Raw genomic sequence first — 18908 nt, forward strand, 5'->3', positions numbered from 1 at the left:
CACAAAAACTCTAAAACAGAATTTTAGCAAATTGAATAAAACAATATATGAGAATAGATAATACATCATGACTCAAGGAAAATGCAAGAATGGTTTGACACTCAAATATTAATCAATGTAACCCATGATATTAACAAACTAAAAAAGAAAATCATATGATCACTGCAATAAATGCAGAATAGACGTTTGAAAAAAATCCAACAACAATTCATAAAAAGAGCTCTCAGCAAAGCAGAATGGAACTTTTTCAACCAGACAATGCACATCTGTTAAAAAACCATCATACTTCATAATGAAAGACTGGATGCTTTCCCTCTAAGATCAGAACAAGGCAGGGATGTCTGCTCTCACCACTTCTGTTCAACACTGTCTAGGGTACTAGACAGCACAATAAGACAAGAAAAAGAAATAAAAACCTATCTTTATTCTCAGATGACATGATTGTTTATATAGAATATCCTACAGATTCTTAAAAAAAGGGACTGGAACTATTAAGCTTAGGAAGTTTGAGGGATACAGATGAATACCATATTCCCTTGGTATCCATTAGGATGGGTTTCAGGACTCCCTGACGAATGCCAAAGTCTGTAGATGCTCAAGTACCTTATATAAAATAGAGAAATACAGTCGACCCTCGATATCCACAGATGGGGAACCTGTGGATATGGAGGGATGACTGTATGTAAAAATAGATAGCACAAGGAATTAAAACCACATATCACTATTGCTAAATATTAGAATATCTAAAATTAAAAAGAATGACTATATCAGGTCTGAAAGAAAAAAGAGAGAACAGTATAATAGTAGCAAACTTCAACACCCCACTTTAAACAATGGATAAATCATACCAACAGAAAATCAATAAGGAAACATTAGACTTGTATTAAACTTTAGATCAAATGAATCTACATACAGAACATTCCATCCAACAACAGCAGAACATTCTTCTCAAGTGAACACAGAACATTCTCCAGGATAAATCATGTTAGATCACAAAACAAGTGTTAGCAAACATTAAAAGAATGAAATCATACCAAGTATCTTTCCTGCCCACAGTGGTATGAAAACAGAAATTGACAGGAGAAAAACTGAAAAGTTCACAAACATGTGGAAATTAAATAACACACTCCTGGACAACCAGAGCATCAAAGAAAAAAAATCAAAAACTAACTTCAGACAAGTGAAAATGGAAACAAGACACATGGGATGCAGCAAAAGCAGTTCTCAGTGGGAAGTTCATAGCAATCAATGCCTACATCAAGAAAAAAAGAAAGATCTCAAATAAACCACCTAAATTTACACATTGAGGAACTAGAAAAGAGAAACAAAGCCCAAAGTTGGCAAAAAGAAAATGATAAAGATCAGAGCAGAAATGAATAAAATAGAGAACAGGAAAATAACAGGAAAGATCAAAAAACACCAAAAAGCTGGTTTTTTGAAAAGGTTAACAAAATTGACAAACCTTTCGCTAGACTTAACAAGATTATAAAATTATAAATAAAAGAGAAGACATTACAACTGATACCACAGAAACATAAAGAGTCATAAGAGACTACTATGAACAATTATACACCCACAAATTAGACAACCTAGAATAAATTCCTAGGAACATATAACTGACTAAGACTGAATCATGAAAAAAGAAAATCTGAATAGAACAATAATGAGCAAGGAGATTAAATAAAACACCTCCCAACAGTAACAACAACAAAAAAGCCTAGGACCAGATAGCTTCTCAGGCTTTAAATGTTTACCAAATGTTTCAAGAAGAATTAAACTCATTTTCTGAGGTAAGCATTACCCTCACACCAAGGCCAGGTAAGGATACTACAGGAAAAGAAAACTACAAGCCAACATTTCTGATGAATATAGAGGCAAAAATTATCAAGAAAATGCTAGCAAATCAAATTCAAAATCACATTAAAAGTATCATACATCAGGACTTCCCTGGCGGTCTAGAGGTTAAGACTCTGACCTTCCAATGCAGGTGGTGCAGCTTCGATCCCTAGTTAGGGAACTAAGATCCCACATGCTGCGCAGCGCAGACAAAAAATTAAAAAAAAAAATTTTTTTTTAAATATCATTGACCCATACACCATAATCAACTGGGATTTATCACTGAAATGCAAGCATGGTTCAATATAAAGAAATCAATAATTGTAATACACCCCATTAATGGAATGAAAGATAAAAATCATGATTGTCTCGGGGGCTTCCCTGGTGGCGCAGTGGTTGAGAATCTGCCTGCCAATGCAGGGGACACAGGTTCAAGCCCTAGTTTGGGAAGATCCCACATGCCGCGGAGCAACTAGGCCTGTGAGCCACAATTACTGAGCCTGTGCATCTGGAGCCTGTGCTCCGCAACAAGAGAGTCCACAATAGCAAGAGGCCCGCGCACCGCGATGAAGAGTGGCCCCCACTAGCCGCAACTAGAGAAAGCCCTCGCACAGAAACGAAGACTCAACACAACCAAAAATTTAAATAAATAAAAACTATTAAAAAAAAAAATCATGATTGTCTCAGTAGATGCACAAAAAGCATTTACCTAAATTCAACATCTTTCATGATAAAAATTCTCAACAAACTAGGAATAGAAGGATTACACCTCAACATAAAAAAGGCCATATATAACAAGTCCACAGCTAACAACATACTGAAGGGTGAAAGGTTGAAAAAAGCTTTTCCTCTAAGATCAGGAGCAAGACAAGGATGTCCACTCTCATCACTTTTAGTCAACATACTACTGGAAGTCCCAGCCAGAACAATTAGACAGGAAAAAGAAATAAAAGGCATCTAAATTGGGAATGAAGACGTAAAACTATCTTCGTTTGCAGATGACCTCATCTTATATATATTGATAGAAAATCCTGAAGACTTCACCAAAAATTTATTAGCACTAACAAATGATTTCAGTAGTTTCAAGATATATCATCAAAAAACAAAAACAAGTTGCATTTCTGTATACTAACAATGAACCATCTGAAAAAGAAATAAAGAAAACAAGCCCATTTACAACAGTATCAAAAACAATAAAATACTCAGTAATAAAGTTAACCAGGGAGGTGAAAGATCTATACACTGAAATCTATATGACAAAGATGAGAAACACTGAAGAAAAAAACAAATAGAAGACACGTTCATGTATGAAAAAAGTTAATATTATACTATACTACCCAAAAGCCATCTACAGATTTACGGCAATCCCTATCAAAATTCCAATAGCATTTTTCACAGAAATAGGAATCCTGAAGTTTGTATGGAACAACTCCCTCTTGCGAGAGTACCGGAATCACAACTGACTGCTGGGCAATTATTCACAGACAGCCACTGAAAATCATAAAAAGATACCCAACATCCAAAGAAAAAGGAGAACACCCAATGAGACAGTAGGAGGGGTGCAATCACAATAAAGTCAAATCCCGTAACTGCTGGGTGGGTGATTCACAAACAGAAGAACAAGTATGCCTCAGAAGTCCACCCACTGGAGTGAAGGTTCTCAGCCCCCCTTCAGGCTCCCCAACCTGGAGGTCTGGCAATGGGAGGAGGAATTCCCAGAGAATCAGACTTTAAAAGCTAGTGGGATTTGATTGCAGGACTTCGACAGAACTGGGTAAAACAAAGATTCCACTCTTGGAGGGCACAGACAAAACAGTGTGCGCATCACTACCCAGGGGGAAGGAGAAGTGACCCCACGGGAGACAACCAGACCTACCTGCTAGTGTTGGAGGACATATGCATAGGAGCAGGGTGGCTGTGGCTTACCACAGGGACAAGGACACTGGCAGCAGAAGTTCTGGGAAGCACTCCCTGGCATGAGCCCTCCCGGAATCCCCAATTAGCCCCACCAAAGAGCTGGGTAGGCTCAAGTGCTGGATCACCTCAGGCCAAACAACCGACAGGGAGGGAACAGAGCACCACCCATCAGCAGAAAAGTGGATTAAAGTTTTACTGAGCTCTGCCCACCAGAGCAACACTAAGCTCTTCCCACCACCAGGCCCTCCCAGCAGGAAGCTTGCACAAGCCTCTTGGATATCCTGATCCACCAGAGGGCAGAGAGCAGGAGCAAGAAGAACTACAATCCTGCAGCCTGTGGAATGAAAAACACATTCACAGTAAGATACACAAAATGAAAAGTGACAAGACTATGTACCACATAAAGGAACAAGATAAAACCCCAGAAAAACAACTAAATGAAGTAGATATAGGCAACCTTCCAGAAAAAGAATTCAGAATAATGATAGTAAAAATGATCCAGGACCTCAGAAAAATAATGGAGGCAAATATCGAGAAGATGCAAGAAATGTTTAACAAAGACCCAGAAGAATTAAAGAACAAACACCTAGAAGAATTAAAGAACAAACAAACAGAGATGAACACTACAATAACTGAAATGAAAAATACACTAGAAGGAATCAATAGTAGAATAACTGAAGCAGAAGAACGGATAAGTGACCTGGAAGACAGAATGGGAGAATTTACTGCCACAGAAGAGAATAAAGAAAAAAGAATGAAAAGAAATGAAGACAGTCTAAGAGACCCCTGGGACAACATTAAACACACCAACATTCGCAACATAGGGGTCCCAGAAAGAGAAGAGAGAGAGAAAGGATCCGAGAAAATATTTCAAGAGGTTATAGTCAAAAACTTCCCTAACATTCGAAAGGGAAGAGCCACCCAAGTCCAGGAAGTGCAGAGAGTCCCAGGCAGGATAAACCCAAGCAGAAACACACCAAGACACACAGTAATCAAACTGACAAAAATTAAAGACAAAAAAAATTATTAAAAGCAACAAGGGAAAAATGACAAATAACATACAACTCCCACAAGATTAACAGCTGATTTCTCAGCAGAAACTCCACAAGCCAGAAGGGACTGGCAAGATATATTTAAAGTGATGAAAGGGAAGAACCTAAAACCAAGATTACTCTACCCAGCAAGGATCTCATTCAGATTCGAAAGAGAAATCAAAAGCTTTACAAACAAGCAAAACCTAAGAGAATTCAGCACCACCAAAGCAGCTCTACAACAAATGCTAAAGGAACTTCTCTAAGTGGGAAACACAAGAGAAGAAAAGGACCTACAAAAACAAACCCAAAACAATTAAGAAAATGGTAACAGGAACATACATATGGATAATTACCTTAAATGTGAATGGATTAAATGCTCCAACCAAAAGACACAGGCTCCCTGAATGGATACAAACACAAGACCCATATATATGCTGTGTACAAGAGACCCACTTCATACCTAGGGATACACACAGACTGAAAGTAAGGGGATGGAAAAAGATATTCCATCCAAATGGAAATCAAAAGAAAGCAATACTCATAAAAGAAAAAATAGACTTTAAAATAAAGACTACTAAAAGAGACAAGGAAGGACACTGCATAATGATCAAGGGATCAATCCAAGAAGAAGATATAACAATTGTAAATATTTATGCACCCAACATAGGAGCACCTCAATATGTAAGTCAAACACTAACAGCTATAAAAGGGGAAATTGACAGTAACACAATAATAGTAGGGGACTTCAACACTCCACTTTCCCAATGGACAAGTCATCCAAAATGACAATAAATAAGGAAACACAAGCTTTAAATGACACATTAGGCCAGATGGACTTAATTGATATTTATAGGACATTCCATCCAAAAAAAGCAGATTACACTTCCTTCGCAAGTGCACGTGGAACATTCTCCAGGATAGATCACATCTTGGGTTACAAATCAAGTCTCGGTAAATTAAGAACACTGAAATCATATCAAGCATCTTTTCAAACCACAACACTATGAGATTAGAAATAAATTACAGGGAAAAAAACGTAAAAAACACAAACTCATGGAGGCTAAACAATACGTTACTAAATAACCAAGAGATCACTGAGGAAATCAAAAAATACCTAGAGACAAATGACAATGAAAACACAATGATCCAAAACCTATGGGATGCAGCAAAACCAGTTCTAAGAGGGAACTTTATAGCAATACAATCCTACCTCGAGAAACAAGAAAAATCTCAAAATATACAATCTAACCTTACACTTAAAGGAACCAGAGAAAGAAGAACAAACAAAACCCAAAGTTAGTAGAAGGAAGGAAATAATAAAGATCAGAGCAGAAATAAATGAAATAGAAACAAAGAAAACAATAGCAAAGATCAATAAACCTAAAAGCTGGTTCTCTGAGAAGATAAACAAAATTGATAAACTTTTAACTGGACTCAAATCAATAAAATTAGAAATGAAAAAGGAGAAATTACAACAGACAGCACAGAAATACAAAGCATCATAAGAGACTACTATAAGCAATCTATGCCAATAAAATGGACAACCTGGAAGAAACAGAATAATTCTTAGAAAGGTATAACCTTCCAAGACTGAACGAGGAAGAAATAGAAAATATGAACTGATCAATCACAAGCACTGAAACTGAAACTCTGATGAAAAATCTTCAAACACACAAAAGTCCAGGACCAGATGATTTAACAGGTGAATTCTCTCAAAAATTCAGAGAAGAGCTAACACTCATCCTTCTCAACTCTTCCGAAACAACTGCAGAGGAAGGAACACTCCCAAACTCATTCTACGAGGCCACCATCACCCTGATACCAAAACAAGACAAAGATACTACAAAATAAATTACAGACCAATATCACTGATGAACATAGACGCAAGAATCCTCAACAAAATACTAGGAAACAGAATCCAACAACAAACTGAAAGGATCATACACCATGATCAAGTGGAATTTATCCCAGGGATGCAAGGATTCTTTGATATATGCAAATCAATCAATGTGATACACCATATTAACAAAATGAAGAATAAAAACCATATGATCATCTCAATAGATGCAGAAAAAGCTTTTGACAAAATTGAACACCCATTTATGATAAAAACTCTCCAGAAAGTGGGCATAGAGGGAACCTACCTCAACATAATAAAGGCCATATATGACAAACCCACAGCCAACATCATTCTCAATGGTGAAAAACTGAAAGCATTTCCTCTAAGATCAGGAAGAAGACAAGGATGTTCACTCTCGCCAGTATTATTCAACATAGTTTTGAAAGTCCTAGCCACGGCAGTAAAAGAAAAAGAAATAAAAGGAATGCAAATTGGAAAAGAAGTAGTAAGACTGTCACTGTTTGCAGATGAGATGATACTATATATAGATAATCCTAAAGATGCCACCAGAAAACTACTAGAGCTAATCAATGAATTTGGTAAAGTTTCAGGATACAAAATTAATGCACAGAAATCTCTTGCATTCCTATACGTTAACAACAAAAGATCTGAAACAGAAATTAATGAAACACTCCCATTCACCACTGCCACAAAAAGAATAAAATACCTAGGAATAAACCTACCTAAGGAGGTACAAGACCTGTACTCAGAAAACTATCAGACACTGATGAAAGAAATCAAAGATGACACAAACAGATGGAGAGATATACCATGTTCTTGGATTGGAAGAATCAATATTGTGAAAATGACTATATTACTCAAAGCAAGCTACAGATTCAATGCAATCCCTATCAAATTACCAATGGCATTTTTTACAGAACTAGAACAAAAAATCTTAAAATCTGTATGGAGACACAAAAGACCCTGAACAGCCAAAGCAATCTTGAGGGGAAAAAAACTGGAGGAATCATACTCCCTCACCTCATACTATACTACAAAGCTACAGTAATCAAGACAATATGGCACTGGCACAAAAACAGAAATATAGATCAATGGAACAGGACAGAAAGCCCAGAGATTAAACCCACACACCTCTGGTCAACTAATCTGTGACAAAGGAGGCAAGGATATACAATGGAGAAAAGACAGTCTCTTCAATAAGTGGTGCTGGGAAAACTGGACAGCTATATGTAAAAGAATGAAATCAGAACACTCCCTAACACCATACACAAAAATAAACTCAAAATGGATTAAAGACCTAAATGTAAGACCAGACACTATAAAACTCTTAGAGGAAAACATTGGAAGAACACTCTTTGACATAAATCACAGCAAGATCTTTTTCAACCCACCTCCTAGAGTAATGGAAATAAAAATAAAAATAAATGGGACCTAATGAAACTTAAAAACTTTTGCACAGCAAAGGAAAACTATAAACAAGACAAAAACACAACCCTCAGAATGGGAGAAAATATTTGCAAAAGAATCAACGGACAAAGGATTAATCTCCGAAATATATAAAAAGCTCATGCAGCTCAATATTAAAAAAACAAACAACCCAATTAAAATATGGGCAGAAGACCTAAATAGACATTTCTCCAAAGAAGACATGCAGATGGCCAAGAGACACATGAAAAGCTGCTCAGTATCACTAATTATTAGAGAAATGCAAATCAAAACTACAATGAGATATCACCTCACACCAGTTAGAATGGGCATCATCAGAAAATCTACAAACAACAAATGCTGGAGAGGGTGTGGAGAAAAGACAGCCCTCCGGCACTGTTGGTGGGAACGTAAATTGATATAGCCACTATGGAGAACAGTATGGAGGTTCCTTAAAAAACTAAAAATAGAATTACCATATGACCCAGCAATCCCACTACTGGGCATGTACCCAGAGAAAATCATATTTCAAAAAGTCACATGCACCCCAATGTTCACTGAAGCACTATTTGCAACAGCCACGTCATGGAGGCAACCTAAATGCCCATCGACAGACGAATGGATAAAGAAGATGTGATACGTATATACAATGGAATATTACTCAGCCATAAAAAAGAACGAAACTGGGTCATCTGTAGAGGCATGGATGGACCCAGAGACTGTCATACAGAGTGAAGTAAGTCAGAAAGAGAAAAACAAATATATATAAATGCATATATGTGGAATCTAGAAAAATAGTACAGGTGAACCTGCTTGCAAGGCAGAAATAGAGACACAGATGTAGAGAACAAACATATGGACACCAAGGGGGGAAAGTTCAGGGGGGTGTGGTGGGATGAACTGGTAGATTGGGATTGACATATATACATATAAAATAGAAATCATTATGACAAGCTGGTAAAGCCTAACCAGAGAACCTCATCAGGAGAAAATCTACAGCCTTCATTTGGGTAAAAACGATCAACTGAAACACCTGCCCTGACAGCGAGATTAATTTCGCTTTTCCAAAAGTGTGTTGTGAGCAACCATACTTCCAGGAGATGCTTACCAAAGGAAGAGCCCTGGGGAAAACTAAGTATGGGAAACGCTGTATGTTAAATGTATCTTATGATGATTCACAACACATGTTAGCACAGTAAAAGTTTTCAGTAAAGAAATCTTTTAAAAAAAAATTTGTATGGAACAACAAAAGACCCCAAATAGCCTAAGCAATATTGAAAAAGAAAAACAAAGCTGAAGGCATCAAACTTCTTGACTTCAAACTATACTACAAAGTTATGTTAATCAAAACAATATGGTATTGGCTTAAGAATAGACACACAGATCAATGAAACAGAATAGAGAGCCCAGAAAATAACCCATGCATATATGGTCAATCAAATTACAACAAAGGAGCAAAGACTACCCAATGGGGAAAGAACAGTCTCTTCACTAAATGGTGTTGGGAAAACTGGATGTTCACATGCAGAATAAATAAAATTAACTTGAAGTGGATTAAAGACTTAAAGATAAGATTTGAAGGCGATAAAATTCCTAGAAAAAATCATAGTGAAAAGCTCCCTGACCTTGATCTTGGCAATGATTTTTTGGACATGACACCAAAAACACAACAAAAGCAAAAATCAACAAGTGATACTACATCAAACTTAAGAGCTCTGTACAGCAACAGAAACAGCCAACAAAATTAAGAGGCAACCTACAAAAGAGAAGAAAAATATATGCAAACCTTATATTTAATAAGGGATTAACAACCAAAATATACAAGGAACTCACACAATGCAATCGCAAAAAAACTCCGAATAATCTAATTTAAAAATGGGCAAAGACCTGAAAAACATTTTTCCAAAGAAGACATACAAATGGCCAAAAAGTACATGAAGCAGTGCTCAACATCACTAATCATCAGAAAAATGCAAATCAAAGCCACAAATGAGGGAGGACCCTGGAAGTCCAGTAGTTAGGACTCGGTGTTTTCACTGCTGTGGCCCAGGTTCAATCCCACAAGCTGCACAGCAGGGACAACAACAACAAAAACAAAACACAATGAGATATCATCTCACACCTATTAGAATGGTTATGATCAAAAATACAAGAGATAAGAAGTGCTGGTAAGGACGTGGAGAAAAGGAAACCCTTGTGCACCACTGGTGGGAAGGGAAACTGATACAGCAACTACGGGAAACACTATGGAGGTTCCTCAAAAAATTTAAACTAGAACTACCATATAATCCAGCAATCCCAATTTTGGGTATATATTTGAAGGAAATTAAAATACTATCTTGAAGAGATATCTGCAGCACCCCATATTCATTGTGTCATTATTTACAACACCCAAGACACGAAAAGAACCTAGGTGTTTGTCAATGGATGAATGGATAAATACAATAAACACACACACCCATGCACACAATGGAATATTATTCAGCCATAAAATTGAAGGAAATCCTGACGTTTGCAACAATGTGGATGAATGCTGAGGGTGAGATAAAGAATGACAAATACTGTATGATATCACTTATATGTGGAATCTAAACACGCTCAACTGATAGAAACAGAGAGTAGACTGGTGGTTGCCAGAGGCTGGAAGGTGGAGGAAATGAGATGTTCAAAAAGTATAAACTACCAGTTATAAGGTAAGTTCTGGGATCTAATGTACAGCTTCGTGTTTACAGGTAACAATACTGTGCTGTATACTTGAAACATGCTAAGAAAGTAAATAGTAAATGTTCTCACCACCAGCACCACCACCACCTCCACCACAACAACAAAATGGAAATTATGTGAAGTGATAAATGTGTTAACTAAGCTTATTGTGGTAATCATTTTGCAATACATATGTGTATCAAATCATTACATTTTACACATTAAACTTATACATTTATATATGTAAATTATATCTCAATAAAGATGAGAAAAAAATAGAGTAGAAGGATACCCATGAAACTAAAACAAGTGGTTATGTGTTTTAGGGAACAGAAAAAAATGGGGAAGACAGGAACAGGAGTGAGAGCCACACTTCTCAATGTATACTTTTTTTTTGTTAATTTATTTTATTTATTTTGGCTGTGTTGGGTCTTAGTTGCGGAACACGAGATCTTCATTGTAGCATGCAGGATCTTTCATTGCGGTGCACAGGCTTCTCTCTAGTTGTGGCGTGCAGGCTCTAGGGCATGCAGGCTCAGTAGTTGCGGTGCACAGGCTCTCTAGTTGTGGCACGTGGGATCAGTAGTTGCAGCACGCAGGCTCTCTAGTTGTAGCACACGGGCTCTAGAGCACGTGGGCTCAGTAGTTGTGGCACATGGGCTTAGTTGCCCCATGGCATGTGGGATCTTAGTCCCCCGAACAGGGATCGAACCCGCGTCCTGTGCATCGGAAGGTGGATTCTTAACCCCTGGACCACCAGGGAAGTCCCTCAATGTGTATTTTTTTATATAGTTTATTTTTGTACCATGAGAAGGCATCACCTGTTTTAAAAAATGCAAAATAAAAATAAGGACAAAAATTTTTTTAGTATGCAAGCAGAAAGGATATCTTTAAGCTCGTAAGAGAAATTTATGTTCCACTCATCCTTAGAAAAATATGTGAGAAAATACTCAGTAAAACCTGAAAGTAAATTCAAAACTGGAAAGATACAGAATCCACAGCTTGTACAAAACTTCAGAATACCACAAAGGCAGTTATACATTATGCAAGAATCCATCTGAAATTAACACTAGAAAATTCTCCTTTGAGTAAGGAGAAAGACTTGACCTTAGGTCCTTAAAGAAAGACATAAAATCCAACACGTAACACATGCTTTGTCTCTTCAATAAACACTTCATAAGTGCCAAATATGTGGTAGGCACTCCTCTCGACACTAGACGAAGAAAATAAATTTATGAAGATATATTTGGTGTCCAGAGTGCTAGAGTAGAGGGAGGCAGGTGTGCAGACTATGAACAAATAAATAAATGTATAATTATAATGTCAGTACTATGATGAAAAGAAACAGAAGAAAGAGAAAGATACTGATGAGGAGTGGGGAGCTACTAGGGTGGTCAGGAAAAGCGTCTCTGATAGGTTAACAGTTAGAGCTAAATGAAATGAGGAGGTAAGCTTCAAAGATATGTGAGGAAGAAAGTGCTAGGCAAAAAACAAAATACATAAGACAGAGGTGTACTAGGTGCATTTAAAGAAACAGCAAAAAGATGAGTATGACTAAAACAAATATGTATAACACAGAATACAGCAAGGGATGAAATGGAAAAGAAGGCAAGTGCCAAATCATGTAGGGTCTCTGAAGCAATAAGGCCTTTGGATTTACTATACATAAGCCAGAAACCCATTAGAGAGTTTTGAGCAGCTGAGTGTGCTCATCTATAAAACAGATGATATATTATATAATTTTCTTCCTATTCTCTCCTTATTGTGAAGAGCTTAACGAAAACTAAGACATATACATATGTATAAGACATTAACACTGTTTACTGAATTTTGACTTTTAGAATAAATACATTGACAAATTTCAGAAAATAACAATGGCTACAGAATGGAGGCAAATGAAATCAACATTGACAATACAAAAGCATATATAGCTGAAAAAGGTGTGAAATAGAGATAGGAAGGTGGAAGAAGGGTGAAATCCTTAAATATATTTTACAGAATGGGGATTCAAGAAATACTGTTTATGAATGACAGAAAAACAAAAAGACGCTTAAGTATGTTGTTTAAAATTAAAGTGACAGCTGGAGAGACTGAGAACAGTAACAAAATTTTTGAGAAGCCTACATCTTAGAAAATTGTATAAATTAGTTAATTCCTCTTCTATCATAGCAGGAAATCAATGGACAACAGCCAAAGTTGACACTTCAAGGAAGACCAACATAACACTATCACACAGAAATGAAAGAAATTACCAGAAGATCTGAAATAAAACACGATTAAAAGAGGCTGCTTAAGGAGGATAAGAACAGAATAAGGGAGTGCAGTACATGTCTATTTCTTTTTGTTATGATCCATTTTTAACCATGAGCATCAGGGGCACCTCAAGAGTGGTGCTAAGGTTTAAAATAAGTAACATATATTGATACCTAAAGTGTATTTACAGCATAATTATAATACCACAACTGTGAACAGGAAAAAGTTAACATTTTGGAGGATAGGACTATAGACACTTTTCCCCTCTTTGCTTAAGTTTTAAATGTTTGAATCCTTAGAGTTAAGGCCTAGACCCTCTTTTCAGTTTGCAATTTCTTTCCATGTGCTCTTTCTAGTCTCATGTTTTCAATTAGTAGCTATAGCACTGTTTTCCAAAGTATGATCCACAGATCACCTAGATTAAAATCACCTAAAGTGTTGATTAGAATACAGATTCCAGGGACTTCCCTGGTGCTGCAGTGGTTAAGAATCTGCCTGCCAATCAAGTACCTTTTTGGACCACAACACTATGAGACTAGATATCAATTACAGGAAAAAAACTGTAAAAAATAAAAACATATGGAGGCTAAACAATATGCTACTAAACAACTAAGAGATCACAGAAGAAATCAAAGAAGAAATCAAATAAATACCTAGAAACAAATGACAATGAAAACACAACGACCTAAAACCTATGGGATGCAGCAAAAGCAGTTCTAAGAGGGAAGTTTATAGGAATACAATCCTACCTCAAAAAACAGGAAAAATCTCAAATAAAAAACCTAACCTTACACCTAAAGCAATCAGAGAAACAAGAACAAAAAAAACCCCAAAGTTAGCAAAAGGAAAGAAATCATAAAGATCAGATCAGAAATAAATGAAAAAGAAATGAAGGAAACAATAGCAAAGATCAATAAAACTAAAAGCTGGTTCTTTGAGAAGATAAACTAAATTGATAAACCATTAGACTCATCAGGAAAAAAGGGAGAAGACTCAAATCAACAGAATTAGAAATGAAAAAGGAGAAGTAACAACTGACATTGCAGAAATACAAAGGAGCATGAGAGATTACTAAAAGCAACTATATGCCAATAAAATGGACAACATGGAAGAAATGGACAAATTCTTAGAAAAGTACACTCTTCCAAGACTAAACCAGGAAGGACTAGAAAATATGAACAGACCATTCACAAGCACTGAAATTGAAACTGTGATTTAAAATCTTCCAACAAACAAAAAGCCCAGGGCCACACGGCTTCACAGGCAAATTCTAACAAACATTTAGAGAAGAGCAAACACCTACCTTTCCAAAACTCTTCCAAAATACAGCAGAGGGAGGAACACTCTCAAACTCATTCTATGAGGCCACCATCACCCTGATACCAAAACCAGACAAAGATATCACAGAAAAAGAAATTACAGGCCAATATCACTGACGAACATAGATGCAAAAATCCTCAACAAAATACTAGCAAACAGAAGCCAACAGCACATTAAAAGGATCATACACCATGATCAAGTGGGGTTTATCCCAGGAATGCAAGGATTCTTCACTATACGCAAAACAATCAACGTGGTACACCATATTAACAAATTGAAGGAGAAAAACCATATGATCATCTCAATAGATGCAGGAAAAGCTTTTGACAAAATTCAACACCCATTTATGATAAAAACTCTCCAGAAAGTGGGCATAGAGGGAACATACCTCAACATAATAAAAGCCATATATGACAAACTCACAGCCAACATCATTCTCAATGGTGAAAAACTGAAAGAGTTTCCTCTAAGATCAGGAGTAAGACAAGGTTGCCCACTTTCACCACTATTATTCAACATAGTTTTGTAAGTATTAGCCATGGCAGTCAGAGAAGAAAAAGAAATAAAAGGAATCTAAATTGGAAAAGAAGAAAAAGTGTCACTATTTGCAGATGACATGATCTACACATAGAAAATCCTAAAGATGACACCAGAAAACTACTAGAGCTGATCAATGAATTTGGTAAAGTAGCAGGATAGAAAACTAATGCACAGAAATCTGTTCCATTCCTACACACTAAAAACAAAAAATCAGAAAGAGAAATTATGGAAACAATCCCATTTACCACTGCAACAAAAAGAATAAAATACCTAGGAATAATCTACCTAAGGAGGCAAAAGACCTGTATGCTGAAATCTATAAGACACTGATGAAAGACATTAAAGACGATACAAACAGATGGAAAGATATACCATGTTCTTGGATTAGAAGAATCAATATTGTGAAAATGACTATATTACTCAAAGCAATCTATAGATTCAGTGCAACCCCTATCAAACTACCAATGGCATTCTTCACTGAACTAGAACAAAAAATTTTACAATTTGTATGGAAACACAAAAGACCCCAAATAGCCAAAGCAATCTTGAGAAAGAAAACAGAGCTGGAGGAATCAGGCTCCCTGACCTCAGACTATACTACAAAGGCTACAGTAATCAAGACAGTATGGTACTGCCACAAAAACAGTATATCAATCAATGGAATAGGATAGAAAGCCCAGAGATAAACCCACACACATATGGTCACCTTACCTTTCACAAAGGAGGCAAGAATATACAACGGAGAAAAGACAGCTTCTTCAATAAGTGGTGCTGGGAAAACCGGACAGCTACAGGTAAAAGAATGAAATTAGAACACTTCCTAACACCATACACAAAAATAAACTCAAAATGGATTAAAGACCTAAATGTAAGACCAGACACTATAAAACTCTTAGAGGAAAACATAGGCAGAACACTCTATGACATGAATCACAGCAAGATCCTTTTTGACCCACCTCCTAGATTAACGGAAATAAAATCAAAAATAAGCAAATGAGACCTAATGAACCTTCAAAGCTTTTGCACAGCAAAGGAAACCATAAACAAGACGAAAAGACAGCCCTCAGAATGGGAGAAAATATTTGCAAACGAATCAACGGACAAAGGATTAATCTCCAACAGTTCATGCAGCTCAATATTAAAGAAACAAACAACCCGATCCAAAAATGGGCAGAAGACCTAAATAGACATTTCTCCAAAGAAGACATACAGATGGCCAAGAAGCACATGAAAAGCTGCTCAACATCACTAATTATTAGAGAAATGCAAATCAAAACCACAATGAGGTATCACCTCACACCAGTCAGAATGGGCATCATCAAGAAATATACAAACAATAAATGCTGGAGAGGGTGTGGAGAAAAGGGAACCCTCCTGCACTGTTGGTGGGAATGTAAATTGATATAGCCACTATGGAGAACAGTATGGAGCTTCCTTAAAACACTGAAAATAGAATTACCATATGACCCAGCAATCCCACTACTGGGCATATACCCTGAGAAAACCATAATTCAAAAAGAGTCATGTACCACAAAGTTCACTGCAGCACTATTTACAATAGCCAAGACATGGAAGCAACCTAAATGTCCACTGACAGATGAATGGATAAAGAAGACGTGGACCTATATACAATGGAATATTACTCAGCCATAAAAAGGAACAAAATTGAGTTATTTGTAATGAGGTGGACAGACCTAGAGCCTGTCATACAGAGTGAAGTAAGTCAGAAAGAGAAAAACAAATACCATATGCTAACACACATATAAGCAATCTAAAACCTAGTGGGAGGACAGGAATAAAGACGCAAACACAGAGAACAGACTTGAGGACGAAGAGGGGGAAGGGGAAGCTGGGACGAAGTGAGAGAGTAGCATTGACATATATACACTACCAAATGTGAAATGGGTAGCTAGTGGGAAGCTGCTGCACAGCACAGGGAAATCAGCTCGATGCTTTGCAATGACCTAGAGGGGTGCAATAGGGAGGGTGGGAGGGGGGCTCAAGAGGGAGGGGATATGGGGATATATGTATACATATAGCTGATTCACTGTTTTGTACAGCAGAAACTAACACAACATTGTAAAACAATTACACTCCAATAAGAATGTTTAAAAAAAAAAAGAGAGATTTTTAAACAATGGGGGAAATTTGATTATGGACTGTGTATTAGATGATACCAAAAATATACTATCTTGTTAAATTATATAATGCCATTTTGATTACATAAAAAAATGTCCATTACTTTTAGCTTACATACAGAGGTGAAATGATTTCACATCTGAGATTTGCTTTAAAATACTTCAGCAAAGAGGAGAAAAAAAATGAAATGGAAAAAGAAAATGTGCCAAAATCTTGATTAACTGCTAAATCCAGGTCCTGAGTATATGAAAAGCATGATTGAAGTTTTTTTTTAATTAATAAATAAATAAATAAGTAAATTTATTTACTTATTTATTCATTCACTCATTTATTTTTGGCTGCATTTGGTCTTCGTTGCTGCACGTGGGCTTCTCATTGTGGTGCCTTCTCTTGTTGTGGAGCACAGGCTTTAGGCACATGGGCTTCAGTAGTTGTGGCATGCGAGCTCAGTAGTTGTGGCTCGCGGGGTCTAGAGCACAGGCTCAGTAGTTGTGGCACACGGGCTTAGTTGCTCCGTGGCATGTGGGATCTTCCCAGACCACGGCTTGAACCCATGTCCCTTGCATTGGCAGGCGGATTCTTAATCACTGCGCCACCACGGAAGTCCAATGTCTGAAGTTTTCCTAACAAAACCTTACAAGGGTTTTGTTTTGACCCTGTTAAATTTGGGGTGCTATTAGACATGCAACTGGGAATGTTAACTAGAGAGTTATATATATATATCTGGAGTTCTGGGAAGAAGTGGGAAGTTGGAAGTCATGTTTTTCAGCCATGGGACTAAACAAAATCACTTAGAAAAGTGAAGAGAAAACAGGGTGGGAGGAACCAAGATAGAATGTTGGTACATCCAACATTTGAAGGTGGAGAAGTGGAGGAGTCAGGGAAGAAGACAGAAAAGATGCAACAAGTCAATGAGAAAGAAAACCAAGAGAGTGTGGTGTTAGCAGAATCCAAGAGAATAAATATTTCAAGAAAGAAAATGTATTCAACCAATGTCTAAAGTTTCTGAGAAGTGACCACTAGATTTGGAGACATGAAGATCACTAGTGACTGTCACAAAAGCAGTACCAATAGAGTGAAAGAGATGAAAACCTTTTGATAATGTTAGAAAGCTCATCATTCTTTAAAATATCTCCCATACGCTTTCCTAAGTTCAAAGTATACTTTTACGTTTTAATGTAAAACTTAATTCTCCCATTTTCTTATACTTAGTCCAATCTCTTTTGGGAGGACTGGGGCAGTTCCTCAAACATCTGAACACTTAGTATTAAAGTCCTTCATAGTTGAGAATTAACTATTACTTACACAGCCATCATGCACATTCAGGGTTGCTTCAAGTTTTAATCTTTGGATAAATTCTCTTCTTCCTGTTTAAAAAGAAAGAACTAAATAAATCATACAATTTATTGCTTAGAGAAGTGTAACACTGTTAAGGGCCTAGGAACTGTCATGAGGTAGAGTCAAGCTCTACTTTTAACTCCTCCATTTATAGGCTGAGTGACACTGGGCAAATTAACTCCTCCTTAGCCCTAGTTTCCTCATTAGAGTACCTACCTACCTCGTGTGGTTATTAAGTGATTCAAGGAGAGAAAGGGCTTAGCACAGTATCTGGAACAACAATAAACACTCAAATGTTCCCTTCATTCATCCATTCATTCAACAAATATACTGTGTACTTACTCCATTCCAGGTCGTGTTCTAGGAGCTAGGGATACAATGGTAAAATAAAAGAGAAAAAGATCCCTGACTCTAGTTAGCTTAATGAAAGACAATAAACAATATGTGACTTGGTAAAAACGCTCTATGGAAAAATAAAGCAGAGAAAGGGATAAGAGATGACTGGAGGTGGGGAATAAGGTTTTCAATTTTAAAGGGTGGTA

At 36.8% G+C, this 18908-nt stretch overlaps 1 protein-coding gene and 1 long non-coding RNA gene across 11 annotated transcripts in view; both read right to left on the reverse strand.

The window, feature by feature from the left end:
* Nucleotides 1-18908, reverse strand: part of DCAF6 (DDB1 and CUL4 associated factor 6) — a 166614-nt gene that overhangs the window by 128654 nt on the left and 19052 nt on the right. For all 10 annotated transcript variants that reach the window (XM_082437419.1, XM_082437413.1, XM_082437410.1 and 7 more), the window contains exon 2: nt 18334-18395. In XM_082437419.1, the coding sequence (XP_082293545.1) occupies nt 18334-18395 (62 nt within the window). The remainder of the gene's footprint in view (nt 1-18333; nt 18396-18908) is intronic.
* LOC309649535 lies at nt 11150-15592 on the reverse strand. The gene is made up of 2 exons (XR_014257189.1): nt 14333-15592; nt 11150-11597 (listed from the first exon to the last, which is right to left on the reverse strand). It is a non-coding gene; the product is annotated as an uncharacterized lncRNA (long non-coding RNA).

This window comes from Balaenoptera physalus (assembly GCF_965194825.1).
Source record: "Balaenoptera physalus genome assembly, chromosome: 1".
Lineage (NCBI taxonomy): Eukaryota > Metazoa > Chordata > Mammalia > Artiodactyla > Balaenopteridae > Balaenoptera > Balaenoptera physalus.